A 24,587-nucleotide genomic window follows, 5' to 3' on the forward strand; every position below is an offset into this window, starting at 1 on the left:
AATTCCGGATCTCCGGACCTTAGCATCTCATGTGTGACGTGTAAGACAACCCAGCCTCCCTGCACACTGTATGCTAGCTATGCTAGCAGAATTTTTAGCTAAAAATTGTTTCTTATCATCAAAAACTAAAAAATTAAGATAAACTATATAATGAGGGAAAACAAATATGCTTACTGTATAAGACTGACATCATCCACAAAAAACTTCACACGGAAATACATGGTGAAGTTGACCCCTGCTTTGCCTTTTTTCTTGGTGTCTTCTTTCCAACCTTCTGGAGCCACTTTGGACAATTTTTGGTCAAGATCAATGAAGAAAAATTCAGAGTCTGCAATACATAAAAAGGAACTGATTCATTCATTCAATTCATAAAGATCATTATTATCTCATAATGATACTTTCTGAAATTGGCAATGTAAGGCTACATTCACACTACCGTTATGACACGGTAGTGTGACGGCCGTTGGGAGAGCCAGGCAGAATAGCAGGAGAAAATTACAGCTTGTGCTGTCTTTTTCTACCGCTATTCATACCACGGCCCCCAAAATAGTAAATGGGAGCTGCTGGGACCCGTTGCTCCCCATCATGAAAACGGCTGTTAAAGTCCAGATTAAAAAAAAACAACAAAAAAAAGTTTTGAGACTTTGACGGCCGTTCTCGACGGGGAGCAACGGCAGTGTAAAAGGGGCCTATGGCTGCTGAAAAAAAGCAGATGTGACTTCACAAGCATCTAACACAAACAGTTTTGTTGGATCCCTGAACAAACACAAGAGTCCTGTAAAGGGAAGGGCTTAGTTGAGCAGAGGAGAGGATTCTTCTGAAGCAAACTTCCTAAGCCCCACCTCTTTTCACTATACACAGTGATACATACATGACAAAGAAGAGGAAATAATACAGAATTAAAGAAGTTGACTATATCATACAATACTGCTAGTATTTTGTAGTGCCATGTTATTTGTATATATTGTGCTGAATATACTGTATTAACAATTCTCATATAAAAGCTATTATTAATAATAAGAATAAGAAGAAGAAGAAGAAGAAGAAGAAGAAGGAGAAGAAGAAGAAAAAAAAAAACAACCTACCTTTTAGCATTGCAAAGGCAAATAAATGGTGCTCAACCAACCCAATATGAGCAACCACCATATCAAACACATCTTTACAGGTAGACTTTATGTCACATGTTAGCTCGAGCCTTTGTCCACTGAGGAGGAGGATGTTTACTTTACGACGAGTTTCATCATTCTTTCCCTTCTTGGTCTTAAAAAAAAAATAAAAAAATAAGAGTTTTTAAGAGTGAAAAATAACAATTGCTAATTATAAAGAGATACCAGAAAATCTGGCTTTCTTACCAAAATCGATCGTGGCAGATCCAGTGAAACGCAAGGTTCAAGAGTCATCTTTTCAAACTCTGGCCCAAAAAACTTCTGAAAGGGAAAAATCTATTATTAGAACAATAAAGCTTGATGTCATCTGAGTGAGAATGTTGACTACATAGGGTCCTACACCAGAAAGTAAAAAATATGCAAATTATCAAAAATGCTGTCAGGGCAGATTCTAGCTTTTCTGCTGCCTGAATTGAGGCATGAAATGGCACTCACACCAACACATAACACTGTCATAATGCAAAAAAACATATTTAAGCGAGTTGAGTCTGATAGGGGATAAGTGTCTTATAAAAGGGGGTCAGACCACTGGGACCCCCTATGATTTCCATCTGCTTGCTGCAGATGCTACGTCGTCCAGTCATTCTATGGGAGCGCCAGAGATACCGGAGTGCTGCACTGGGGCATCTTCAATGCTCCCATAGAAATTAATAGTGAGTGTGTCATCTGCAGCATGTGCTCTGGGGACTAGTTTCCCATGAACAGACACTTATTTCCAATTCTGTGGACAGCAAATACATTGTTTTTCACTCATATAGTGAGTGAATGACTCCACCAGTTACTGAAAAACCTTGTCATATAGTGTTTTTTTTTTTTTACTGGCCCTTCCCCTGCTTACCACAAGGCTGGGAGAAAAAGCGGTAAGAAAAGTTGGCTATGGGGCCAGCACTTTAATATTATGTCCCTGAACAATACCTAATAATTACAAACATACAGTGCTTTCAAAGGGTTATTTGGCCAAGTCCATGTTAATCAGTTTGTGGAACATCTGCAAATGATGCAGATTTATAAAACTATAAGACTGTCTCTGTCTCTATTGCCCATATATAAATATATGGAACTTCTCCAATGTGTTTAACTTAATGACTTTGTTGCACCATTTCTGCAACACATTCTAACTTCTACTGTTGGCTGTAACATTCAGTTATGGCTTTATGGTGCATATATTTTGTTCATGTGGATCCCTTTATATAAAAAAAAAATAAATAAAAAAAAAGAAATTGCATTTATCTGTCTGATGGGGATTTGAAATCTGCACCACTGGAAATAAATAATGATATGCAAGTGCCAAATGCTAACCTGACTATCTTTGAGTACCAAGCCAATCTAAGGATGATTATATATGTGCAGGTGACACTGATGACAACGGTACTCGCCTTGTCCTCGCCTTTCGTAGCAGGGATCACCGGTAATTTTGACCGCTAGCTCCAGCTCCAGGCACCCGGCATGAGGCACGGAGGAGGAGATTACCGGAAATCCCCGCCACGGCACGGGACAAGAGGTGAGTACCGTTGTCATCAGTGTCACCTGCATTACCTGTCTGTACCGACAGGTTAGTGCAGGTGACACTGGTGACAGATTGCCTTTAATTGTAGACAAAAGGTAATATGTAAGCAGATGCCAGAAACATCGAACACATCTTATCTTGGGTGGAGAATGAACATTTAAATAGGCTTAAAAATTTACAAAAAAAATGTCCAGGACTAGAAAAACATGTCTCCTTTCTTCCGAAAACAGTTCTGCAGCTATTTACATTGTGCAGTATCAGTTCATCCCCCGTTTACTTCAAGCTTATTTTTCTTATTCTTGATAACCCCTTTGAGACCATGCTTTAAAAAAAACTAAAACAAAAAAAATATATATATATTGATAAATATATGTCCATGATATCAACATTAGTGAGGGACAGAGGAAGGTAAGAGACTGTTTTTATTACTTGCCCCTTACTTGACCTGATTAAGATAAATGAATATTTTCTCTGGACAACTCCTTTAATTATATATATATATATATATATATATATATATATATACGGTGTATATATATATATATATATATATATATATTTATTTTTTTACTTAAATATAAAATTTACAAAGACAACAATGTAAATCAATAACAGCAAATAACGGCACCACATGGCAACACATTTAGAAAAACCTATGATGCCCTTCCATGAGTAGCATGAAAGGGCATCATACATAAAGTATTACCATAGCAGTTATGCAGGCAATGCAAACAAACAAGCACCATGAAAAAATTAAAAGTCCTTCCATGAACAAAATGGCAGCAGCAGACCCCCAGAAACAAGGGGTGATACATGTAGGTTAATTAAAAGGAACATAACAATGAAATAGGGGCAGGGAGAGGAAACTCCAACCAGAAAAGGAAAATCCAGAAAATAGTTACTGCAACACAAACAGAAAAAAGAGAAACAGAAGAAAAAAAAAAAGGAGTGAAGATGTAGAGACAGATGTTCCTTGACCTATTATTCAAACTGGCAGTCATACATTCCATGGTGCGTATATCCCAAAGCCTTGAAACGTAATCAAGAGTCAAGGGAGTAGAGGAGTGCTTCCAATGGAGAGGGATGAGGCACTTTATAAACCCTCAAGGTTTTGAACAGGCATAGCAAAAAGGAAATGAGGAGAGGTCTGACCGTATGGTGGGGCAAACCATACTCCAGTAGCCTTTAATGGGAGGACAATCCCAATATAAATGCAAGAGTTCCGGGAGAAATTCTACATCGCCAGCAGATGTCTGGAAAGACAGTAAAAAAATTTAATAACAAGGGGGATGTAGGATGCCACCTCATAAGTAGGATTTCTTTAGGATTTAGCAGTCTGATGCCAAATTAGCTACCAAGTCGATATAGGGAGGGACTTCCTGAGATCATGTTCCCATTTAAACATGTACCCAAATTAAGAGAGTGCTGGAAAAAGTAATTGGTAAATAGAGGAAATAAGTTCGACACACCACCTAAATAATCAAGTGGCAGAAAGCTTGGGACAGATCAGGGAACAAAAGTGGGTACTAAAGAGGTCATGGATCGGAAGGTAGGAATAAAAAAGGCGGTTAGAGAAACTGAACTTTTCATGTAGAGAAGAGAAGGGAGGAAATTTTCTAGTAAGAGTGTTAACTAAATCCTAAAAATGGAAAAAGTGCTGCACAAAAACAAGGACTGGACATAGAGGAGGTCATACCATCGGAAAGGTCAGAATAAAAAGAAGAAGAGTGGAGAGGCAGAAGGGTGAAGGGAATATCGAGCATGGCACAGATGCCAAATTGCCCAAGTGAAAGCCATGGGAGTTACCAATGAAGCAGAGGGCTGGGGGTTGCTTGAGGACCATAAAAGAGCATGTAATGTGCTGATGCAACTCAGAGCTTCTCAATTACTGTCCAAATTTTATAAGAATGTTGAGGGGTCCAGTAGGGGAGTTGATAACGGATGGTTCTTTCTATAAAAGGATATCCAACCTGCAAATTTCATACACACCACAATCTTTCTACTCTGGAAGATATAAACTAGTTTGTTAAACTCTCCTGCATTTAAATCCACGATTGCACTGTCTCCTTGAGTTCCCACACTACATGAACAATGATGCGCTTATTCAAGAAGGTGTCAGGTCCTTTAAGAGGCTATACCATTACATGCAACAAGTAATTATAAATGCACACAAAAGACAACACCTGCAATATTTACTTTATGATGGAGGCAAAATACAATAACAAATGCCAACATATAATGAACTATACTAGTCGCTGCTATTATGATGGGCGCTGAGCCAACATGGGTGGAGTTGGTACAGAGACACCTTAGAATTCTCTGTTGAAAAACAAAGACATAGGGGGAGATTTTGCAGTGCAGAGGAAAAGTTGCCCATAGAATCAAATCAGATCGCTTCTTTCCTTTTTAACAAGGCCTCTGCAAAATGAAAGAAACAATCTGATTGGTTGCTATGGGCAACTGGGCAACTTTTCCTTTGCACAGATTTTGATAAATCTCCCCCACAATCCATAAAGTAGTATGAAAAAATATAATCTTAACCATAAATTGGTCATATTCAACCTACTACTTTATTTGCATCAGGAGGAGCTGAGCAGACCGATAGACACAGTAGCTTTTTGAGAAAGTTTAAATGTAAATGGGTTAAAAGTGATCACCAATTTTGAGAAGTCCATAAGACTGGAGTAAAGATGAGCAAATGCACTATAGCTAAATTTATCCAGGGGACAAGGAACCTCCATTATTGTGATCTGTGGTGGTCCCAGGGGTCAGACACCTATGGATCACCCAGTAACCACCTATGCTGTGGACAGGTGATAACTTTTATGCTGTGTTCACATGCTGTGGATTTACTATATATTTAGCATGTTTTTTCCTGGAATGGCAGGGAAGATTGTGCTATTTTTTAGCAATCTACATTTAAACTGCAAAATAGCACCATTTTGTAGCATGATTTCAGAAAAATTGCAGAAAAAACACAGTAACACCGCAACGTGTGACTACAGCCTGAAAACCAACTACTGTGAAAATTATTTTACATCAATTTGCAAATCTACATTAAATGGGTAAATGTGTTTATTATAAATCACAATACAAATATTTAAATTAAAAAATACCCTTAATTTTCTTTGAGTCAAAGTTGTTTCCATGGCGATCTCCCGTAAAGGATCCCTAGTGATGTCCAACATCGATGCTCGAGTCATATCCCCTGCATACAAGTTAAGTCTTGATTGTTTAAAAGCCATTTTGGCCTTCATTTGAATCATATCTTCCTCTTGGCGCTTGAGCATTTCCTGATTAATATCACCTCTTTCTGGAAGGGTTTCATACTTAGGGCTGTAATGGTAAAAAATAAAAAAAAAAGTGAAATACTCATACCTTTTAGCAAATCATACCCTCATTTTGCATTACTTCAACACCCTCCATCCTCCACTTTTAATACTTTCATATTTTAATACAGACAAGGTTTTTTTTTTTATGGGGTGAACCCGAAAGAAAAATGTATACTCCCAGTTGTCAACCAGAAAATGTTGAGGGAAGCTCGCACCACCAGAGGAGGGTAACGGAAACCAGTGGGCTGTCCAGACAATGAATGCATTTGCCAGGGCTCTGGGAACTTTTGTAGTTTATTTTTTCTAAGCTAATAGATCTGGTCTTAAACCGAGCACCGTAAAATGTTTTTTTAACAGCTTAGTGACCACCAATATGTCTTTTCACAAAGGTCAGTAAGAGGCCTTAGGTTACAGCTTCACCATTTTACAATGCCCTAGAATAAGAATTGCATGGGTGTCCTGTACTGGCTGGTGTGCATGCTGTTTAACAATGGTCATTGGCTGGGATTGAAGGCTCCTCCGATCTCAGCCATTTAATCCCCTAGATGCTGTGGTTCACAGTGATCAAGGCATCTCAGCAGTATACAGAAGGAGCAAGATCTGCTACAAATCAATTGGCACCCCTACAGCTTGATTGGGAGGCAGCAGTGGGTTACAATGGTAACCAAAGAACTGACAAAGGCTCCAGGTCTTATAGGCTGTCTGTTGGTACAGAACACAAATTATGTGTCCAAGATGTCTAGCAGAATTTATAAATATTGTTAAATAAAAAAAGTTAAAATGTTTTTTTATTCAGGTTTTCCCTTAAAAACTGCAAACAAATGCAGCACAATCAGTATTGCCAATCACAATGGCCTGAACTAAAAAAAAACATTATATTATTTATCCCATAACATAATATATATATTCTATTTGCATTGGTACCATTTTGGAGCTGTCCAACAAAAAAAATGGTCAACTTTTTTTCTGCACATGCTTTGATAAATCCCCCTTATATAACTAACAGAAGACCAGGATAAATGCTTATATTAGATATTACACATTTTTTCACACATGCTTACTATTTATGCAGTGAGTTGATGAAACAATGAAAACACTTGTCCGTTTCCTAAAACCAAGGCTAAGTCTTTTGAATAAATAAATGGTAATAATAATAAAATAAATGTGATTTATAGTATTATTACATCCATTAAGCACAATAGATGACCCTGCAGGCTCACATAAATTATCTGAATGTTTAGGTATCTCTGGAAGTCTGCTCATCTATGCGGCATTTACACTGGTTGGTGAATCTTTTATGGAAATTATTTTCATACTTGCTGCAGTCCCCGAACAGCTTTGGTGGTATAGTGCTTATCCATATGACCAGTGGTTTAAGATATAGATGTAAGAGCACTTGAGAGCTATAAGCTCCAGTGTCCGGGACTGATCAGGAGCACTGTGCGGACCTGCAGTCTGTTTTCTATTGATGAAGCTTAAGACCGGTCATCTTAAGCCAAACCAATGACATACAAGGTAATCTCATGATAGCCAGAACTTGGGGCCTGTTTATATACTATGACTTTCAAATCCATTACAAAACTACAAGTTAGATTGAGTGGCAAGCCAGAGAGATAAGAGCACACTAGCACACTTTTCCCAGTTATATCTAGAGAATGGTGGGGGTCCCATCACAGAGACTCAGCTGATCAAAACTTTTGACTTGTCTGTGTGTGACATGCTAAAAGAAATTTGTATTTTTTTTTTTTTTTTATGACAATAACACTTTTAGCACAGCATTTGCATCTGGTCAAACTGCTAATGACGATCTTTTTTTAGGCTCATGATCGGTGAAGACCAACAATAAATCATAGTGTTCTTATCATTGATCACTTCCTGCATTCATATTGGCTAATTATCATTACAAAAGCATGGAAACTAATAAACAAAATGACCAGTTGCCAGTATAAACAATCAGAAATGGACATTATTCACAAACTAAAGGGTTCTGTTTACTTAAAGGGGTATTTAGAGTTAAATTAACTTATTCCCTATCCACAGGAAATAAGTGCAGGATCATAGGGGTCTGACTGATGGGAACCCCCATGATCTCCAGAACAGGGCCCTGACTCGTGCATGGGTGCAACTGCTCTATTCATTGTCTATGGAAATGCCATAGAGAGCTGAGCGCTGTACTTGAACTTGGAATACCACTTTAATGTTAGAACAACACTTGGCATGTAGCCAGGAAAAGCTCTGGGTGTTGGAAACATTAGTATAAATTTTGTTGTGGACTCAACTAGCAGAAAAGACTATGCTATAGCCAAGTCAGGTAAAGGGAGTCCTGACTGGCATGTATGATAAGTGTACACTCTTAAGGTGGTGTGAACAAAGCCTATGATTCTTGCTTGAGTCTAGTGACAATTACCGGTACTTACGAATAATAATGGATTACCTTAAGGCATGCTGTGCACGATTACATTCTTCACTTCCAGCCGGAACCCCTGTAGAGTCATATCCTTTCAGTCCTTCTGGTTTTCTCCCTTGTAAAACAAACAATTCCGCCTTGATCGTTATTGACACTTATTTTGATTTATTGATTCATCAAATGGATAGAAACAGTCAGCCATTAATAAGAGAAACTTGTTAAGCTAAAGTTCCAACTTTTTGCCATTACTCGGTCACCTTTCTTTATCTCCAAGCTCTGTTGGAGCTTGTGGCAAGTAGTCCGTAATCATCATCATCATCATCATGTTCAAATTGGCATTAAAACAGCATGCAGTTCTGCCTCAGGCCGATATGTACTGCAAATAGTTACAGATCTGGTGCATGGTTTTATTAAAACACTGGGTCTTAACACAAGATGTGCTTCTTTTGATGCCCTATAAAATGGTTCTCAAAAACTACTTTTGGGGAGTATAGCTCTGCCATTTTGCAGCAGGATAATGTTCGAGCACACACAGCAGGGGCTTCCCAGCAAGGTCTATGACAGATTGGAACACTTCCTTGGCCTGCTCAGATGCCAGATTTATTGCCAATTGAGCATTTATGGAACCAGCTGGGACAGTAGCTTGGGCAATTTACAAGTTTACAGGATCTACAGGCCCAGCTGCAACATTTGTGGGCACGTGTGCTGCAGGATGCTGTTCAGAATCTGTATGCCCTCATGACCAACCATACCTCATCCTTTATCAGGGCTAGAGGTGGCCCAAAAGGGTACTAGAGCCTCCTTATCTTCTGGCTCTACAATTGTAGTCACTTTTATATATTATAATAACATTAACAAATAGAAAGTTTCATTTGAGTCCAACCACTATTTCTTGGTAGGCTATTTTCTTTCTTTCTTTTTTTTTTTTTTTTTTTTTGGGGGGGGGGGGGGGGTCAATGAGTGTTTGGTAATGTTATTAGACAGCTTATCATATTTATTTTTACTATGTTTACGCACCATGTAACATTTATATAGTGCTAATATATTCTGAAATGCGTCTGTATTAGCAGAATAAAATACTGTTGAGCTTACATAAATATGGCTCATGTAGTTATATTTTGCCTCACGTTTCAGATAAGGATTATTTTTACAACACATAACAAGGGCAGCCTGTGTGCTAAAATATATATGACTAAAGGCTATATATTTATTTAACTGGGCTTCGGGCCAAATCATGTTGTATGCCAAGAGGAGTACAACAGCTAAAACAGGTGAGCAAACAAAAGCGATTACTGAGAAACACATTTTACAAGATAAAGCTATAAAGTTGCCATCATTATCAAATGACAAAGCATTAACATGTATTTAAGGTAAGAAAAGGCTGGGAGCCTACCTAAATGCATATAGTTGGGGGCTATGGAAAATCTAGATGCATGAGGGCATTGGCTTAAAATAAACCTACCACCAGGATAAATCTCTTTATAGGTATTACAACTATTTAGAAAGGATATGCAAAGCAGATCAATCACACCACCTTTTCAGGTAACTTTCCATTAAAGGGAACTTGACATCAGATTTTACCATATATAACACATGGCAAAACATTATACATGAAAAAAATCATCTTCCTCACCATGCCCAGGAAACTTCCTAATGGCGAGGGTGTGAACTTTGAAAGGTGTCCCCCCCCACCGGCCTATAAGTAGTCCCCTGGGTGAGGAGCCATCTTCTAGTCTCATCTGCTCCGGATGTAATCACACCCACTAAGCGTGATTGACAGTCCAGGCATGGCCGGGGTCATGTAGAGCGGTGATAGCGGGCTGTCAATCACGTTGAGTAAGCGTGATTACATACAGAGCAGAGGGGACTAGAAGAGGATGGTTCTTCTAGTCCCTTACCTACAGGCCGACAGGGGAGACTTAACATTGCTGCCAGCAGAAACATCATCTGGGCATGGTAAGGAAGAAGATTTTACCATACATAACGCATTCGCACACGTTTTATAATGTAAATAAGATGTAAAGTTCCCTTTAATGTCAGTGTTTTGCTCCATTTCAACTAGCAGATTATGGAAAATGAAATTGCATTCTGTAAATAGTATCCAGAAGTAAAAGGAGAGGGCTAAAAATAGCTAATTGTGTATGTACATTGAGACAGAAGATACATCCCTCATTACTTGAGAGCCCTTGGCTTAGGAAAGGGACAGGGCACACCTTAACTTCTCCTTTTATCTATAGGAACTTTACTGGTAAGCACATACAGCCCGCTTTATAGGAATAAAACTTTACAACAGCCTTTAGAGTTGACATAATTGAATCTGTAGTGATTTCAGGTTCCATTTAAGTTCACATGGACAAAGGGGAATGTCCAGAGTATGGAAACAATGAAAAGTGGGGGAAGCTGCAAACATCTCTGGATACATAGTGAACCAGGAGAAGATACACCGCAAGCAGTAAGCGTCAGCTCAGCAGAATAATCCCCTAAAATACATTATTTGTTTATACTGAATAACTAAGGCTAGGTTTACACTATGTTTGGGATAAATGACTGGCTTATAAGGTGGAAAAATCTTTTGAATACATCCTTCCCTTCAATAACCAAATGCATGACCTCTGGGTCCATATTTAGCTGTTATACTATATGAGAAGCCAGTGTAAAATGTGGCAGCAAAAATACATAAAGCCTTTACAACAAGAGATACAATTTAGGTTTTATTCACATCACGTCATCACAGTGTACCAGCAGAATACCTATGGTCTTTAATAGACCAAACATAGTCTACTAATGACTATGTTTGGTATGTTTCCCAAATAAGTATATCTTTTTGTTTTTGTTTGCTGAACTCAAAGCATAACCTATTTTTTTCTGGTATGCCAGTGTATTGCAGCAGCATAGTCTGAAAACGGGAAGTGAATGGGCTCTTAGAAATGTTATATAATACTCTGTGTAATTCATTCTCACCTTGTCTAAAATCTGGGTCCGATGACACAACTGAAGGACTTTCACTGGATGTGCTATAGTCATCACTGTGGGATAAATGAAGCAATCTTCCCGGTTCTGCAACAGAGAACACACAGCGTTTAGAAAAAGGTTAGTAATATTTCTGAAGCAAAAGTAAACAAATAAAGAACACATGAAGTAAAATGAAACATAGCAAATAAATAAGTTGTTTAAAGGATGTTAACATTTGCAGTTTTTTGTTTCAATGTCGAGCTGTAGTGAGCTATGAACAGATTCGGATGTTCCCACTTAGTTAGTGCCCATCGTCGGGTACATACCTATTATTCATTTTATATTTATATATATATATATATATATATATATATATATATATATATATATATAAAAATAAAAGTATATACAGTGGAAAAAAGTTATATATAACAAAAGCTATATTAACGCAAATAGTTTCTTTAGAAATGTTGCTAAAACTAGATCATATATCTTTCATTAGAGTTGTATGTCAACAGGAAAGTGAATGCAATTCATTTATATGAAACTTCTAACTTTAACAACTAGATTTGAACGCTGGTCACTACTTTTTTATTGCATGCCGTACAAAGGTCTTCACAAGTATCATAGAAAATGAATAGTTTAGGATGCAAGAAAGGAGGAGGAGTGGCCCTGTATGTGAAATATAGCATACAATCTAACCGAATACTAGTTAGAGAGGCCAACATAGAGTCAGTTTGGGTTAAGTTGCAGTTTGGTAATCAGACAGTAACTCGTGTAGGTGTGATATATAGACCACCTGGCCAAGTTAAAGAATTAGATTATCTACTAGTTGAGGAAATATCTAAAATGACAATGAAAGGAGAAGTAATCATTATGGGAGACTTCAATCTTCCGGATTTAAACTGGAAAACCAAAATAGCTAGTTCAGATATTCTAAATTCCCTACTGGGATTATCTCTACAACAAGTGGTTGAGGAGCCAATCCGGAGGGAGGCCATTTTGGATTTGGTATTCACAAATGGGGATTTGGTATATGATGTTATTGTAGGTGAAAGCTTGGGAACTAGTGATCACCAGTCAGTGTGGTTTAATATAAGAACAGTGAAGGAGTCACACCACACAAAAACAAAAGTTTTAGATTTTAGAAAAACAGACTTTTCAAAAATGAGATTAGTCATAAATGAGTCCCTATTAGACTGGAACGGATTGCAAGGAGTCCAGGAGAACCAGAACTACTTAAAGGATGCATTATTGAAGGCATTAGAATATTGCATTAGACTTGTCAGTAAAAACAGAAAAAGGAAGAGACCACTGTGGTACTCAGCAGAAGTGTCCAAATCATAAAAAAACTAAAAAGCTAGCATTTAGTAATTATAAAACAACCCAGAGCAATGAAGATAGGGAAATCTACAAGACTAGGCACAAAGAGGCCAAGCAAGTTATAAGAACTTCTAAAGTGCAGGCAGAAGAAAAACTAGCTCAGTCTGTGAAAAACGGGTATAAGACATTCTCCAGATATATAAATAAAAAAAAAGGAAATTAAAACAAGGAATAAATAAATTAACAACAAAGGAAGGAAGGTATGTAGAAGAGAATAAAGGGCTGGCCGACTGCCTTAATGAATACTTCTGTTCAGTTTTTACAGATGAAAAAGAAGGAAAAGGACCTCAATTAGGGAGGAAGACTAATGAATCGTTTGATGCATGTGTCTTTACAGAGGAAGAGGTTCTACGTTTGCTATCTAAAGTGAAGACAAATTATTAACAAGGGTCTGATGGGAAACACCCAAAATTATTAAAAGAGCTTAGAGGTGAGCTAGCAAAACCGTTAACAGATTTATTTAACCAATCACTGGTAACAGGAGTCATCCCGGAAGATTGAAAATTAGCAAATTTTGTGCCCATTCACGAGAAAGGTAGTAGGGAGGAATCAAGCAACTATAGGCCAGTAAGTCTGACATCAATAGTGGGGAAATTAATGGAATGCCTACTAAAGGATAGGATTGTGGAATATCGAACAACATGGGTTTACTTCAGGGAGATCATGTCAAACAAATCTTATTGATTTTTTTTGACTGGGTGACTAAAATAATAGATGGCAGGGGGGCAGTAGACATCGCATACCTAGATTTTAGTAAGGCTTTTGACACTGTCCCACATAGAAGACTTATCAATAAACTGCAGTCATTGAGCTTGGACTCCCATATTGTTGAGTGGATTAGGCAGTGGCTGAGTGACAGACAACAGAGGGATGTAGTCAATGGAGAATATTCAGATCAAGGTCTTGTTACCAGTGGGGTACCTCAGGGATCTATACTGGGACCAATTTTGTTTAATATCTTCATAAGTGATATTGCAAAAGGTCTCAATGGTAAGGTATGTCTTTTTGTTGTTGACGCAAAGATATGTAACAGGGTTGATGTTCCTGGAGGGATCCGCCAAATGGAAAAGGATTTAGGAAAACTAGAAGAATGGTCAGAACTCTGGCAACTGAAATTTTATGTCGATAAGTGCAAGATAATGCACCTGGGGTGTAAAAACCCTCGGGCAGAATATAGAATATTTCACTCAGTCCTGACCTCAGTATCTGAGGAGAGGTATTTAGGAGTAATTATTTCAGAAGACTTAAAGGTAGGAAGCAAATGTAATAGAGCAGCAGGAAACGCTAGCAGAATGCCTGGATGTATAGGGAGAGGTATAAGCAGTAGAAAGAGGGAAGTGCTCATGCCGCGGTACAGAACACTGGTGAAACCTCACTTGGAGTATTGTGCGCAGTACTGGAGACTGTATCTCCAGAAGGATATAGATACTCTAGAGAGAGTTCAGAGAAGAGGTACTAAAATAGTACATGGATTACAGGATAAAAAACTTACCAGGAAAGGTTAAAGGACCTTAACATGTATAGCTTGGAAGAAAGAAGAGACAGAGGAGATATGACAGAGACTTAAATACATAAAGGGAATCAACACGGTAAAGGAGTATATTTAAAAGAAGAAAAACTACAAAAAGAGGACATAGTTTTAAATTAGAGGAGCAAAGGTTTCTGCAGTAATATCAGGAAGTATTACTTTACTGAGAGAGTAGTGGATGCATGGAATAGCCTTCCTGCAGAAGTGGTCGCTGCAAATACAGTGAAGGAGTTTAAACATGTATGGGATAAGCATAAGGCTATCCTTCATATAAGATAGGGCCAGGGACTATTGATAGGATTCAGATTATTGGGCAGACTAGATGGGCCAAATGGTTCTTATCTGCTGACACATTCTATGTTTCCATGTAGTTCGTGACACTGCATAATCCTAAGAGTATAAAGGAGCACAGGAGACAAAGGTTAATTGTTCCTATTTTTCTGTCCCTAATGGCTTATCATCTTTACATTGCTAAGGGAACATTTGATGTAAGTTTCTAGAACTGAACAGAATGCTCTTTAAGAACTAAGCACTAAAGAATGAGTAGCAGTATAAACCCAAACAGGGACATAAATAGTCCCATATGAAAAATATGCCGTATGTACATAAAATGATAAAAAGCTAATCAAACTTGCTTGCAAATCAGAATGTATACAAGTGTGAGCTTTGGATTATTATGAAACATATTTATCAATTTATTTTACACTTATTCTATGACCAATTTAGCCTCCTAGATAATGGAGCAAAACAACAGTGGTCTGACCTGCCGGAAGTCATGCTTTGTCTTAAACTTACCTTGAGATCTTATCCATAAAAATATTTTGTCAAAAAACCATTAATCTCAAGATGGAAAATAATTGTCAGATATACAAAAATGTTTACATGTATGAGTGAAATAAACCTCTTCTTGCTAAGGTGTGGGATGTGAGATGGGTTGGTGCAGTAGGCCTTTAACTATTATTTAATAGTGTTATTACAGTATTTTCTTTAATACCAATAGTACAATGTACTCTCAACAAAACCATCTAAGGACAACATCTAACAATTAGTGTAGCAAAGAAACATATCAAAGACATGAGAGGTGTTCTTTCATAGCCTCACCTACAATAAGAACAACAAAATAGAAGAGCAAGTAAAGTGCCGGATTTGTAACCCCCGCCCAAGCCAGACACTATCAAGTTGATGATCTATCCGACAACTGGATAAACTGGATAAAGGGTGGGTAGAACAGACGCACCTCTTAAGCTTCAGCAGACATCAGCTTGCCTCAAGGAGAGTGAGGAATGGATTTACTTAAGCTTGAAAAAATAAAATCTTGGTGCCACTATGTGTACTATTCTAGTTTTTATAATATGGTGAGTGCATTAAGGTGTAAAATGGGTACTCTGGTAGAAATTTTTTTTTTTTAAACCAACTGGTGCCAGAAAGTTAAACAGATTTGTAAATTACTTCTATTTAAAAAATCTCAATCCTTCCAGTACCTATCAGCTGCTGTATAATACAGAGGAAGTTCTTTTCTTTTTTAATTTCTTTACTGCCTGACCACATTGCTCTCTGCTGACACCTCTGTCCATGTCAGGAACTGTCATGAGCAGGAGAGGTTTGCTATGGAGATTTGTTCCTGCCCTGGACAGTTCCTGACATGGACAGAGGTGCCAGCAGAGAGCAATGTGGTCAGACTGAAAAGAAATTAAAAAAGAAAAGAACTTCCTCTGTAGTATACACCAGCTAATAAGTACTGAAAGGATTAAGATTTTTTAATAGAAGTAATTTACAAATTTGTTTAACTTTGTGGCACCTGTTAAAAATAATTTTTTTTCCCACCGGAGTACCCCTTTAAAGGAGAACTCCAGGATAGCAAAACTTGTTCCCTATCCTAAGGATAAGGGATACGTGTGAGATCCGACAGCTGGGACCCCCCGCAATCCCCTTGCGAGGCCCTGTACAGAAAATTGCGGGGTCCCAGCGGTTGGACCCCCCGCGACCGGACATTTATTCTCCATCCTTAGAATAGGGGATACGTTTTTCTATCCTGGAATTCTCCTGTAAAAAAAATAAAAGAGTTGAAAGAGACCTGAGAACAGCACCCAAAGAACCCCATACCGACTGTGAAGCATGGGGGTGGAAGCATCATGCTTTGGGGCTGATTTTCTGCTAAGGGACCAGAACGACTGATCTGTGTAAAGGAAAGAATGAATGGGGCCATGTATCATGACATTTTGAGTGAAGACCTCCTTCCATCAGCAAGGGCATTGAAGATAAAACATGGCTGGGTCTTTCAGCATGATAATTATCCCAAACACACCACCCGCGCAACGAAGGAGTGGCTTTGTTAGAAGCATTTTAAGGTTCTGGAATGGCCTAGCCAGTCTCCAGATCTCAACCGCATAGAAAATCTTTTGGAAGGAGTTTAAAGTCCGTGTTGCCCAGCGACAGCCCCAAACATCACTGCTCTAGAGGAGATCTGCATGGAGGAATGGGCCAAAATACCAGCAACAGTGTGTGAAAAGCTTGTGAAGACAGAAAACTTTGACGTCTGTCATTGCCAACAAAGGGTATATAACAAAGTATTGAGATGAACTTTTGTTATTGACCAAATACTTATTTTCCACTATAATTTGCAAATAAATTCTTGAAAAAAATCAGACAATGGGATTTTATGGATTTTTTTCTCATTATGTCTCTCATAGTTGAGGTATACCTATGATGAAAATTACAGGCCTCTCATCTTTTTAAGTGGGAGAACAATTGGTGGCTGACTAAATATTTTGCCCCACTGTATGGTAAGCAAGAAAACTGTTCACCTAACAAAAATTTACAGCTGTCCCCACTATAAGTAAAACTCATTATGTGGCTATCAATATTAGAAGATTTATGCCCATTCAAGCCCCAGTAATGATCACTATAAGGGAAAACAGTGATCTACTGATCTAGTCTGGGGTTACATTTTTCAACAAGATATAAATAATTTCTCCATAACAAAGATTAAAGCTGGAACTAGGGAGGACTGAAATATTCCAGTTAAGACACAGTAATCAAAACAATCTGGGTTCTCTGATCAGATTCATTTCATGTTATTATAGCTGTGACTATTGTTAACCAAAAACAGTTATTTTGGGCCATTTATACTAATTTATTCACATCAATAAATGCTCAATGCAGTTAGATTAAAGGGTACGTGTGAGCTCCAACATTAATGTCTATCCTTATACTGTGAAACCATTTTGAGACAACCATCCTCTTCTTCTGAGGTGTTATCTTTTCTTAGACAATGGCTAGTATCCATAATTTATGATCAAACTAAAATTTGGTCATAGCAAATCTGGTCTAGTGTTCTCAAAAAAGTGGTCTTCTGGAGAGGTTTCACTGTAATATGTTAGCAATGTACAAAGGGGGGGTCATACCTGTTACACCTATAATTGTGTATGTACTTGGGTATGTATAAGTGGTAGTGTATTTGACATTAAATGCGTTTTTGCCCACAGGAATGGTGAGGATATGAAGTTAGAAAGTCTGCCCCGTCGGTCCGTAAGCAGTCCCCTGGGCGGGGAGTTATACTCTCTAGTCCCGTCTTCTTCGGCTGTAATCATGCCCCCTCAGTGTGATAAACAGCCGTTGTCACCTAAACAGATGGAGCAGATATATGTATATATGGTAAAATATCATGCTAGGTTCCCTTTAAACGGGTATTCCAGGGCAAAACTTTTTTTAATATATAAACTGGCTCCGGAAAGTTAAACAGATTTGTAAATTACTTTGATTAAAAAATCTTAATCCATCCAATAGTTATTAGCTTCTGAAGTTGAGTTGTTGTTTTCTGTCTAACTGCTTTCTGATGACTCACGTCCCGGGAGCTGTGCAGTTCCAATGGGGATATTTTCCCATCATGCACAGCTCCCAGGACGTGACGTCATCAATCAGCAGTAAGACAGAAAACTTCAGAAGCTAATAACTATTGGAAGGATTAGGATTTTTTAATAGAATTAATTTACAAATCTGTTTAACTTTCCGGAGCCAGTTGATATATAAAAGAAAGTTTTTGCCTGGAATACCCCTTTAAGTATCCGAGAGTGATGGCCTATCTAAAGGGTAGGCCATCAATATTATATCCTCAATACCTGAAGCAAAGTAAGGTTTGTACCACAAAAACATATTGGTGCAGGTCCATAATAGCAATCCAAAATACACATGTATTAAGGCTGAAATGGCCTCAGTATATCATCAATATCGCAGCCATATTTCTGTATAGTAAATACTGATGGGCTTTTAGATAGGAAATTTGATTTCACTCAAATATGAATACAATACAGATGAAATACTGACAACATCCTGATGCAATATGGATCAAATAAGAAACACATACAGATGCTTTTGTATGTTAATCCCTCTCCATAGATTTTCCATCTGCAAACCGGCTGAAAATAGGGCATGGTGCTTTTAAAAAAAATACATAGTACTTTATATTCCCAAGTGAATAGCCCCTATAGATTAACATTAACTATGTTTTATGGTCTGCAAAAACAGATTCATCATGGATGAGCAATATAGTCAAGTGCCTTTCTGTGCATAATGCATTTTTAGTTTTTTTTGTTATTTTCCTCCCATTTGTCTCACGCAGCTCTATAGCTCTCCCTCTCTCTCATCTGGCTGGCAGACAGTTGGCAGGATGTATAAAAGTCCCGGGCAATCTCTGCAGCCCAAGAGTAATGTGATCAGGACAACTTCAGCCAAAACCCAGGACAACTTCAGCCAAAACCAGCAAAATCACATTTAAAGATAAATACAACTGGGGCTTGAGAAGCAGAGGTAAGCAGCCTATTGCACTGCAGCAGTAATGTCGGTGCTATAATGGATAGAAAAAGGTGGAGCTTCATTTCCTAACTGTAAACAGGGGCTCTGCAGAGTATGTATGTAGCTCAGGGGAAAAAATACCACTAGATTTCAGGAGCAACCACATTTTAGCAGAGTTTAGAACAAACTTCGCTATATCACAGGACTCAACACATTCTAAATATGCCGTACATGCCCAACAAATCAACTGTAACCATATGTTATGCAGAATATTAGTAAATACTATATTTTACTAAGCTCACTAGCTGTTCTTGTTTTATAGAAAAGCAGGTAGCGCAAGATGAAAAGATCGACTATACTTTTTTAACGAGTCTTCTAGTCTACCACAATATCAAGATGTTCGTAAACAATAATAATTCTAGGATAAGAAGGTAAATGATGGCAGTCCTTACCTCTCTTTTTAATATCAAAGGCTTCTTTCACACCTTCCTTATTTTCTGTATAGGCCCATTGGTCTACAATGCTGTATATATTTGTGCAGGCATTAGAAGATACAAGACTCTAGTTGTAGCCAATGAACACCAAAATACTTCCCAAACACGAAGAAGGGAGCCGGCAAGGTCGGTTGTTACTTTAGTTGGTTCTAAGCAGAATACATTTTGCGCAGAAAAGTCACCCAATAAGATTGAGCAGTTGCTCTCCACACCTAAAGTCTATTTTACAGGCAGTCTACAACTAGTATGATTTATTTCATATGAGGCGCAGTTCACCATTTACAAAACTGCCAAGATGATGAGGAGTTCATCATTTCATACCTTTCCAGGAGACACCCTGAATTAACTTTACAGCCTATAATGACTAAAGCCTATTGTTAAATATTCATCTTTGACACATCATCCACCATTGCGGGAGGATTTCAAAGCCTTCTCATGCGACATCCTCTAATGCTCTTTTTTTTTTTTCCACTTGCCTTGCAAAACCAAGGGTAGGTTAAACCGGAAATGTACCACGGCAGAATAAACTTTTACAAAAACATTAATTATCCAGGTTGGAGGATGCAAGCTCAGGCACGATGAGCAATGAGGAGGTCCGCCCTTCTGACTGAGACACCTATTACAATAAATGCTGCTGGGAAAAAAATGGAGCTTTTTTTTAACCCCTTTACTACATGACAAGATTTCAAGAAATATTACCAGGAACAGGCCTGAGTATAAAAGGAATATAAAAGGATCATTAACTAGCATCTAATTAGACTTTCACGTCATATAAATATAGGAGATGCACCTACACCATGAGGGGATTTTATCAAACCATTTAGACTGCTTTCTTTTGTCTAAATTTCGGCTGGCCCTGTGCAACATTTTATATTGAACATTTACATGTCATAAAGTGTTCTTATTTAGAGCACTTTGTGCTGTGGTCACTGGTTTATCATGTCCAACTTTTACGTGAACTGTTGCAGAAATGTCTCAACAATGTAACACGGGACAGATTTAACAGTTATCACAGGGCAAGAGAATCCTGCCCTATAGAACGCTATGTGATAATTGTATTAAAGTCCGTGATACAATTGTCGCACGGCTGCCACTTACTCAGACTTTCCGATTGCGTAAAATACAGCATAAGTTAGCTTGATTCAGCGTCTGCAAAATTTATCAAAGCCCTCGCAACATTTGATAAATTTGACGCATGTCCGCAACATTTGTGCTCTAAAACCATTTAAAATTCACACCAGTCTTCGTACCCCCCCCCCCCATGTCCTTAAAAAATTGCACTTATCACACCATATTGACTATATCAAAATGTTTTCTTTTCCATAGGATAGGTAGATGATCAGTGGGGGTTTGACTGCCAGGACCCCCACACATCACAAAAACAGAGGTGAAATGTACCCAGTAACAAGAGAAGCACACTGCACATTGTCAATGCTCCCTCTATTCTTTATGGTGACAACATTGATTGTGGTAACCTCTACTTTTTTATTTTTATTTTGGGGGAGATTTATCCAAACCTGTGAAGAGGAAAAGTCGACCAGTTGCCCATAGCAACCAATTAGATTCTTTCATTTTAAAAAAGGCCTCTGAAAAATAAAAGAAGTGATCTGATTGGTTTCTATGGGAAACTGGTCAACTGCTATGGGCATCTCTGCACTGGTTTTGCTAAATCTCCCCCATGAACTTTATTTTACAGTTACAAGTGATGACAGAATTACCATATACATTTCATACAAGTGGGTTTCTTTTTCATGGTAAAAAAAAATATGGATGTCAGGTTTAGTGCCCGGACCTAAAACCGTGGAATTACACGGTTTTAGGTCCGGTCACAAAACTGGATACGGGGCAAAAATGAGCTCATTCAAATGGGCTGGGGTATGGGAGCACCCGGTTTTCACTCCCCCCCAGCCGGATCCGGTCCCTGTATTAACAAAACGTGGTTTCAACCCAGCTTGAGGGTATGTTCACACTGCGGAATCTCTGCTCGCAGAATTCTGCAAGCGGAGATTCCACCTTGCGGCACCTGCAGAAAAAACTTCAGCGGTAGGACCGTGCAGTACTGCGCCATCACCACTGACAGCTATGCAGTGTTCGCGTACTTCCGTGAAAATAATTAACATGTTCTTTCTTTGCGCAGAACAATTTCAGCGGCAGATTTATCAGCCGCTGAAATTCCTCAGTGTGAACGGGTCTCGCGGAAGACCCATTCACACTGATGCTAATATTCACAGCTTGTAATTCCACTTGTGGAATTCCGCTCACAGAATTCCGCGGGAATTACGCTGTGTGAACATACCCTAAGGGTGCATTCACATCACGATTTTGCTATATGGCAACCGTATAGAAAACCATATACATTGATCTAACATACAAAAAACTTACACAACTAGATGTTTCCAGTTGTGTAAGTGTTTGTACGTGTACAGCTTTTTGCATTTTAATCCCGTGCAGTACTGCAGTACTACTACTACTCAAGTCATAGAAAAGACAAAAAAAAAAAAACACACACACACACACAAAAAAAATGGGAGCAATCTCTTATTCTTTCTAAAAATGCTTCTTTTCTATGATAAATCCAAGAACAGCAGGGATTACTCACACTTGGTGAGTGGTTACTTGACAGCCAATCACAAACCCCAAAAGATGCGTGTCTCAGTCTGAACAAGCTCCTGTATCCGCTACAGTTGAATCCAGTGAATGCCAGTCCCACTCGATTAATATAGCAAAAACGTCTTTTCAGGTAAAAAAACATTTATTGTAGAATAGTATATAAATTATATACAGGCTATATAAATTATATGTATACCAGTCCTCAAAAGGTACATAGAGAGGAAATTAAGAAGAAATTAGATCCAGTGATTAGAAAGGACAATGTGATAAATAAAATAACTATTGTGCATAAAAATTTACCTACTATCACCTTAGCAGGGCCCTTGCATCAGATGAAGAGGCAAATATACGGCCATGGCCATAAATGTTGAATGTCGAAATGTTGAAATTTCTAGAAATGTTGGGGATAAAAATATGACAATACAGATCAATAGGACAAACTCTGATATATAGTAGCTAATATATGAATAAATGGTTAAAATTATCAAAATAGGACTGAATAAAAATGTGCAACCCAAGAAGTTGCACATCTTTATCACTTTTATCATTTTTAGCACCACTTCTTGGGTTGCACATTTTTATGCACATTTTTATTCAGTCTTATTCGGATCATTTTATCCATTTATTCATATATTAGCTACTATATTTCAGAGTTTGTCCTATTGATCTGTATTGTCATATTTTTATACCCAACATTAGTATATTTGATTAATTGTTGTTACCATTAGTTTTATTCTCAATGAGCATTGTATCTCTTTGTCATTCTTATTTTATTTATTTTAATTTTTATTTATTTATTTTATTTCACTCTTCCATCTCTTTATCTTCCTGTTCTTTTCTATCCTAATATATCCACATAATTCATTGTATTCCATTTCATGATTTTATCCATGTTTTCTATCCATCCTTCCCCCATTTTGTATTACATCACCATAGTGAGGGTATATAAAGCACTTAATTTCACCAGGATACACCTCTATACTGCTACTGAAGAAAAGGCCCGAGGCCTTGAAACGCATCTAGCTACTATACCACTATAGCCCAACAAGTATATATACGGTATACCAACTATTAACCTCTTCAGCACTTGCAATAGCTGGAAATCCCCTATTTGGGGACCACTGCAGCATGCGCGCTATTAGCGCTTCTTTCATGCGAGGACGCCGGCATCCACCGCCTCACCTCCACGTATCTATCGCTGTCTCCCTTACAAGATCTCCAGTGACTGACACCATCCCCTGCCAGGCCGGACACCGTCCGTGCCAGCCGAACACTGACAAGTGACAAGGAGACTCTACGATCCTCACCTAACCAGACGGGCATCATTCAAGTCACTTCTTGTGCCGGACGCAGCCATGCCAGCCCGCTCTGCGATCCCCAGGATTTTTCTTTTTGGTCGGTGAGTGGTGCCGTGCACCAAACCTCTTTCAAACTCTTCCAAATACATTGCATTCAGGAGAATTACTGCTCTTACTATACCGTCAACAATTTTGTCCTACAAACAAAACTTTTCATTCAACACCTATTTCATTATACCACCAATTAATTACGGACAATTATACGGATTGCTAAAATAACCGGTTGCTGTGAACAACATATATTTTGATACCATAAGCGACAGTGAATTTCATTACGCTATTCAGTTGGTATATTTGCATATTCTTTTAACATAATTTATATTATATTGATATTAAAAGAGCTTAGTGGTGAGCTAGCAAAACCGTTAACAGATTTATTTAACCAATCACTGGTAACAGGAGTCATCCCGGAAGATTGGAAATTAGCAAATGTTGTGCCCATTCACAAGAAAGGTAGCAGGGAGGAATCAAGCAACTATAGGCCAGTAAGTCTGACATCGATAGTGGTGAAATTAATGGAAACCCTACTAAAAGGATAGGATTGTGGAACATCTAAAATCCCATGGATTGCAAGATGAAAAACAACAGGGGTTTACTTCAGGGAGATCATGTCAAACAAATCTTATTGATTTTTTTGACTGGGTGACAAAAATAATAGATGGCAGGGGGGGCAGTAGACATCGCATATCTAGATTTTAGTAAGGACTTAGTTTAGGACTCCCATATTGTTGAGTGGATTAGACAGTGGCTGAGCGACCGACAACAGGGTTGTAGTCAATGGAATATATCCAGAGCAAGGTCTTGTTACCAGTGGGGTACCTCAGGGATCTGTACTGGGACCAATATTGTTTAATATCTTCATTAGTTATATTACAGAAGGTCTCGATGGTAAGGCGTGTCTTTTTGCTGATGACACAAAGATATGTAACAGGGTTGATGTTCCTGGAGGGATATGCCAAATGGAAAAGAATTTAGGAAAACTAGAAGAATGGTCAGAACTCTGGCAACTGAAATTTTATGTGGACAAGTGCAAGATAATGCACCGGGGGTGTAAAAACC

The 24,587-nt window shown here is 38.2% G+C and overlaps 1 protein-coding gene across 6 annotated transcripts in view; it reads right to left on the reverse strand.

The window, feature by feature from the left end:
- The window catches only part of PTPN13 (protein tyrosine phosphatase non-receptor type 13), a 216,891-nt gene that overhangs the window by 74,642 nt on the left and 117,662 nt on the right, over positions 1-24,587 (reverse strand). For all 6 annotated transcript variants that reach the window (XM_056568746.1, XM_056568744.1, XM_056568745.1 and 3 more), the window contains 6 exons: positions 11,374-11,469; positions 8,440-8,527; positions 5,790-6,009; positions 1,353-1,427; positions 1,086-1,260; positions 175-328 (listed from right to left, as the gene is read on the reverse strand). In XM_056568746.1, coding sequence (XP_056424721.1) covers positions 175-328; positions 1,086-1,260; positions 1,353-1,427; positions 5,790-6,009; positions 8,440-8,527; positions 11,374-11,469 — 808 coding nt within the window. The remainder of the gene's footprint in view (positions 1-174; positions 329-1,085; positions 1,261-1,352; positions 1,428-5,789; positions 6,010-8,439; positions 8,528-11,373; positions 11,470-24,587) is intronic.

The sequence above is a fragment of the Hyla sarda genome, chromosome 1 (assembly GCF_029499605.1).
Source record: "Hyla sarda isolate aHylSar1 chromosome 1, aHylSar1.hap1, whole genome shotgun sequence".
In the NCBI taxonomy this organism is placed as follows: Eukaryota; Metazoa; Chordata; class Amphibia; order Anura; family Hylidae; genus Hyla; species Hyla sarda.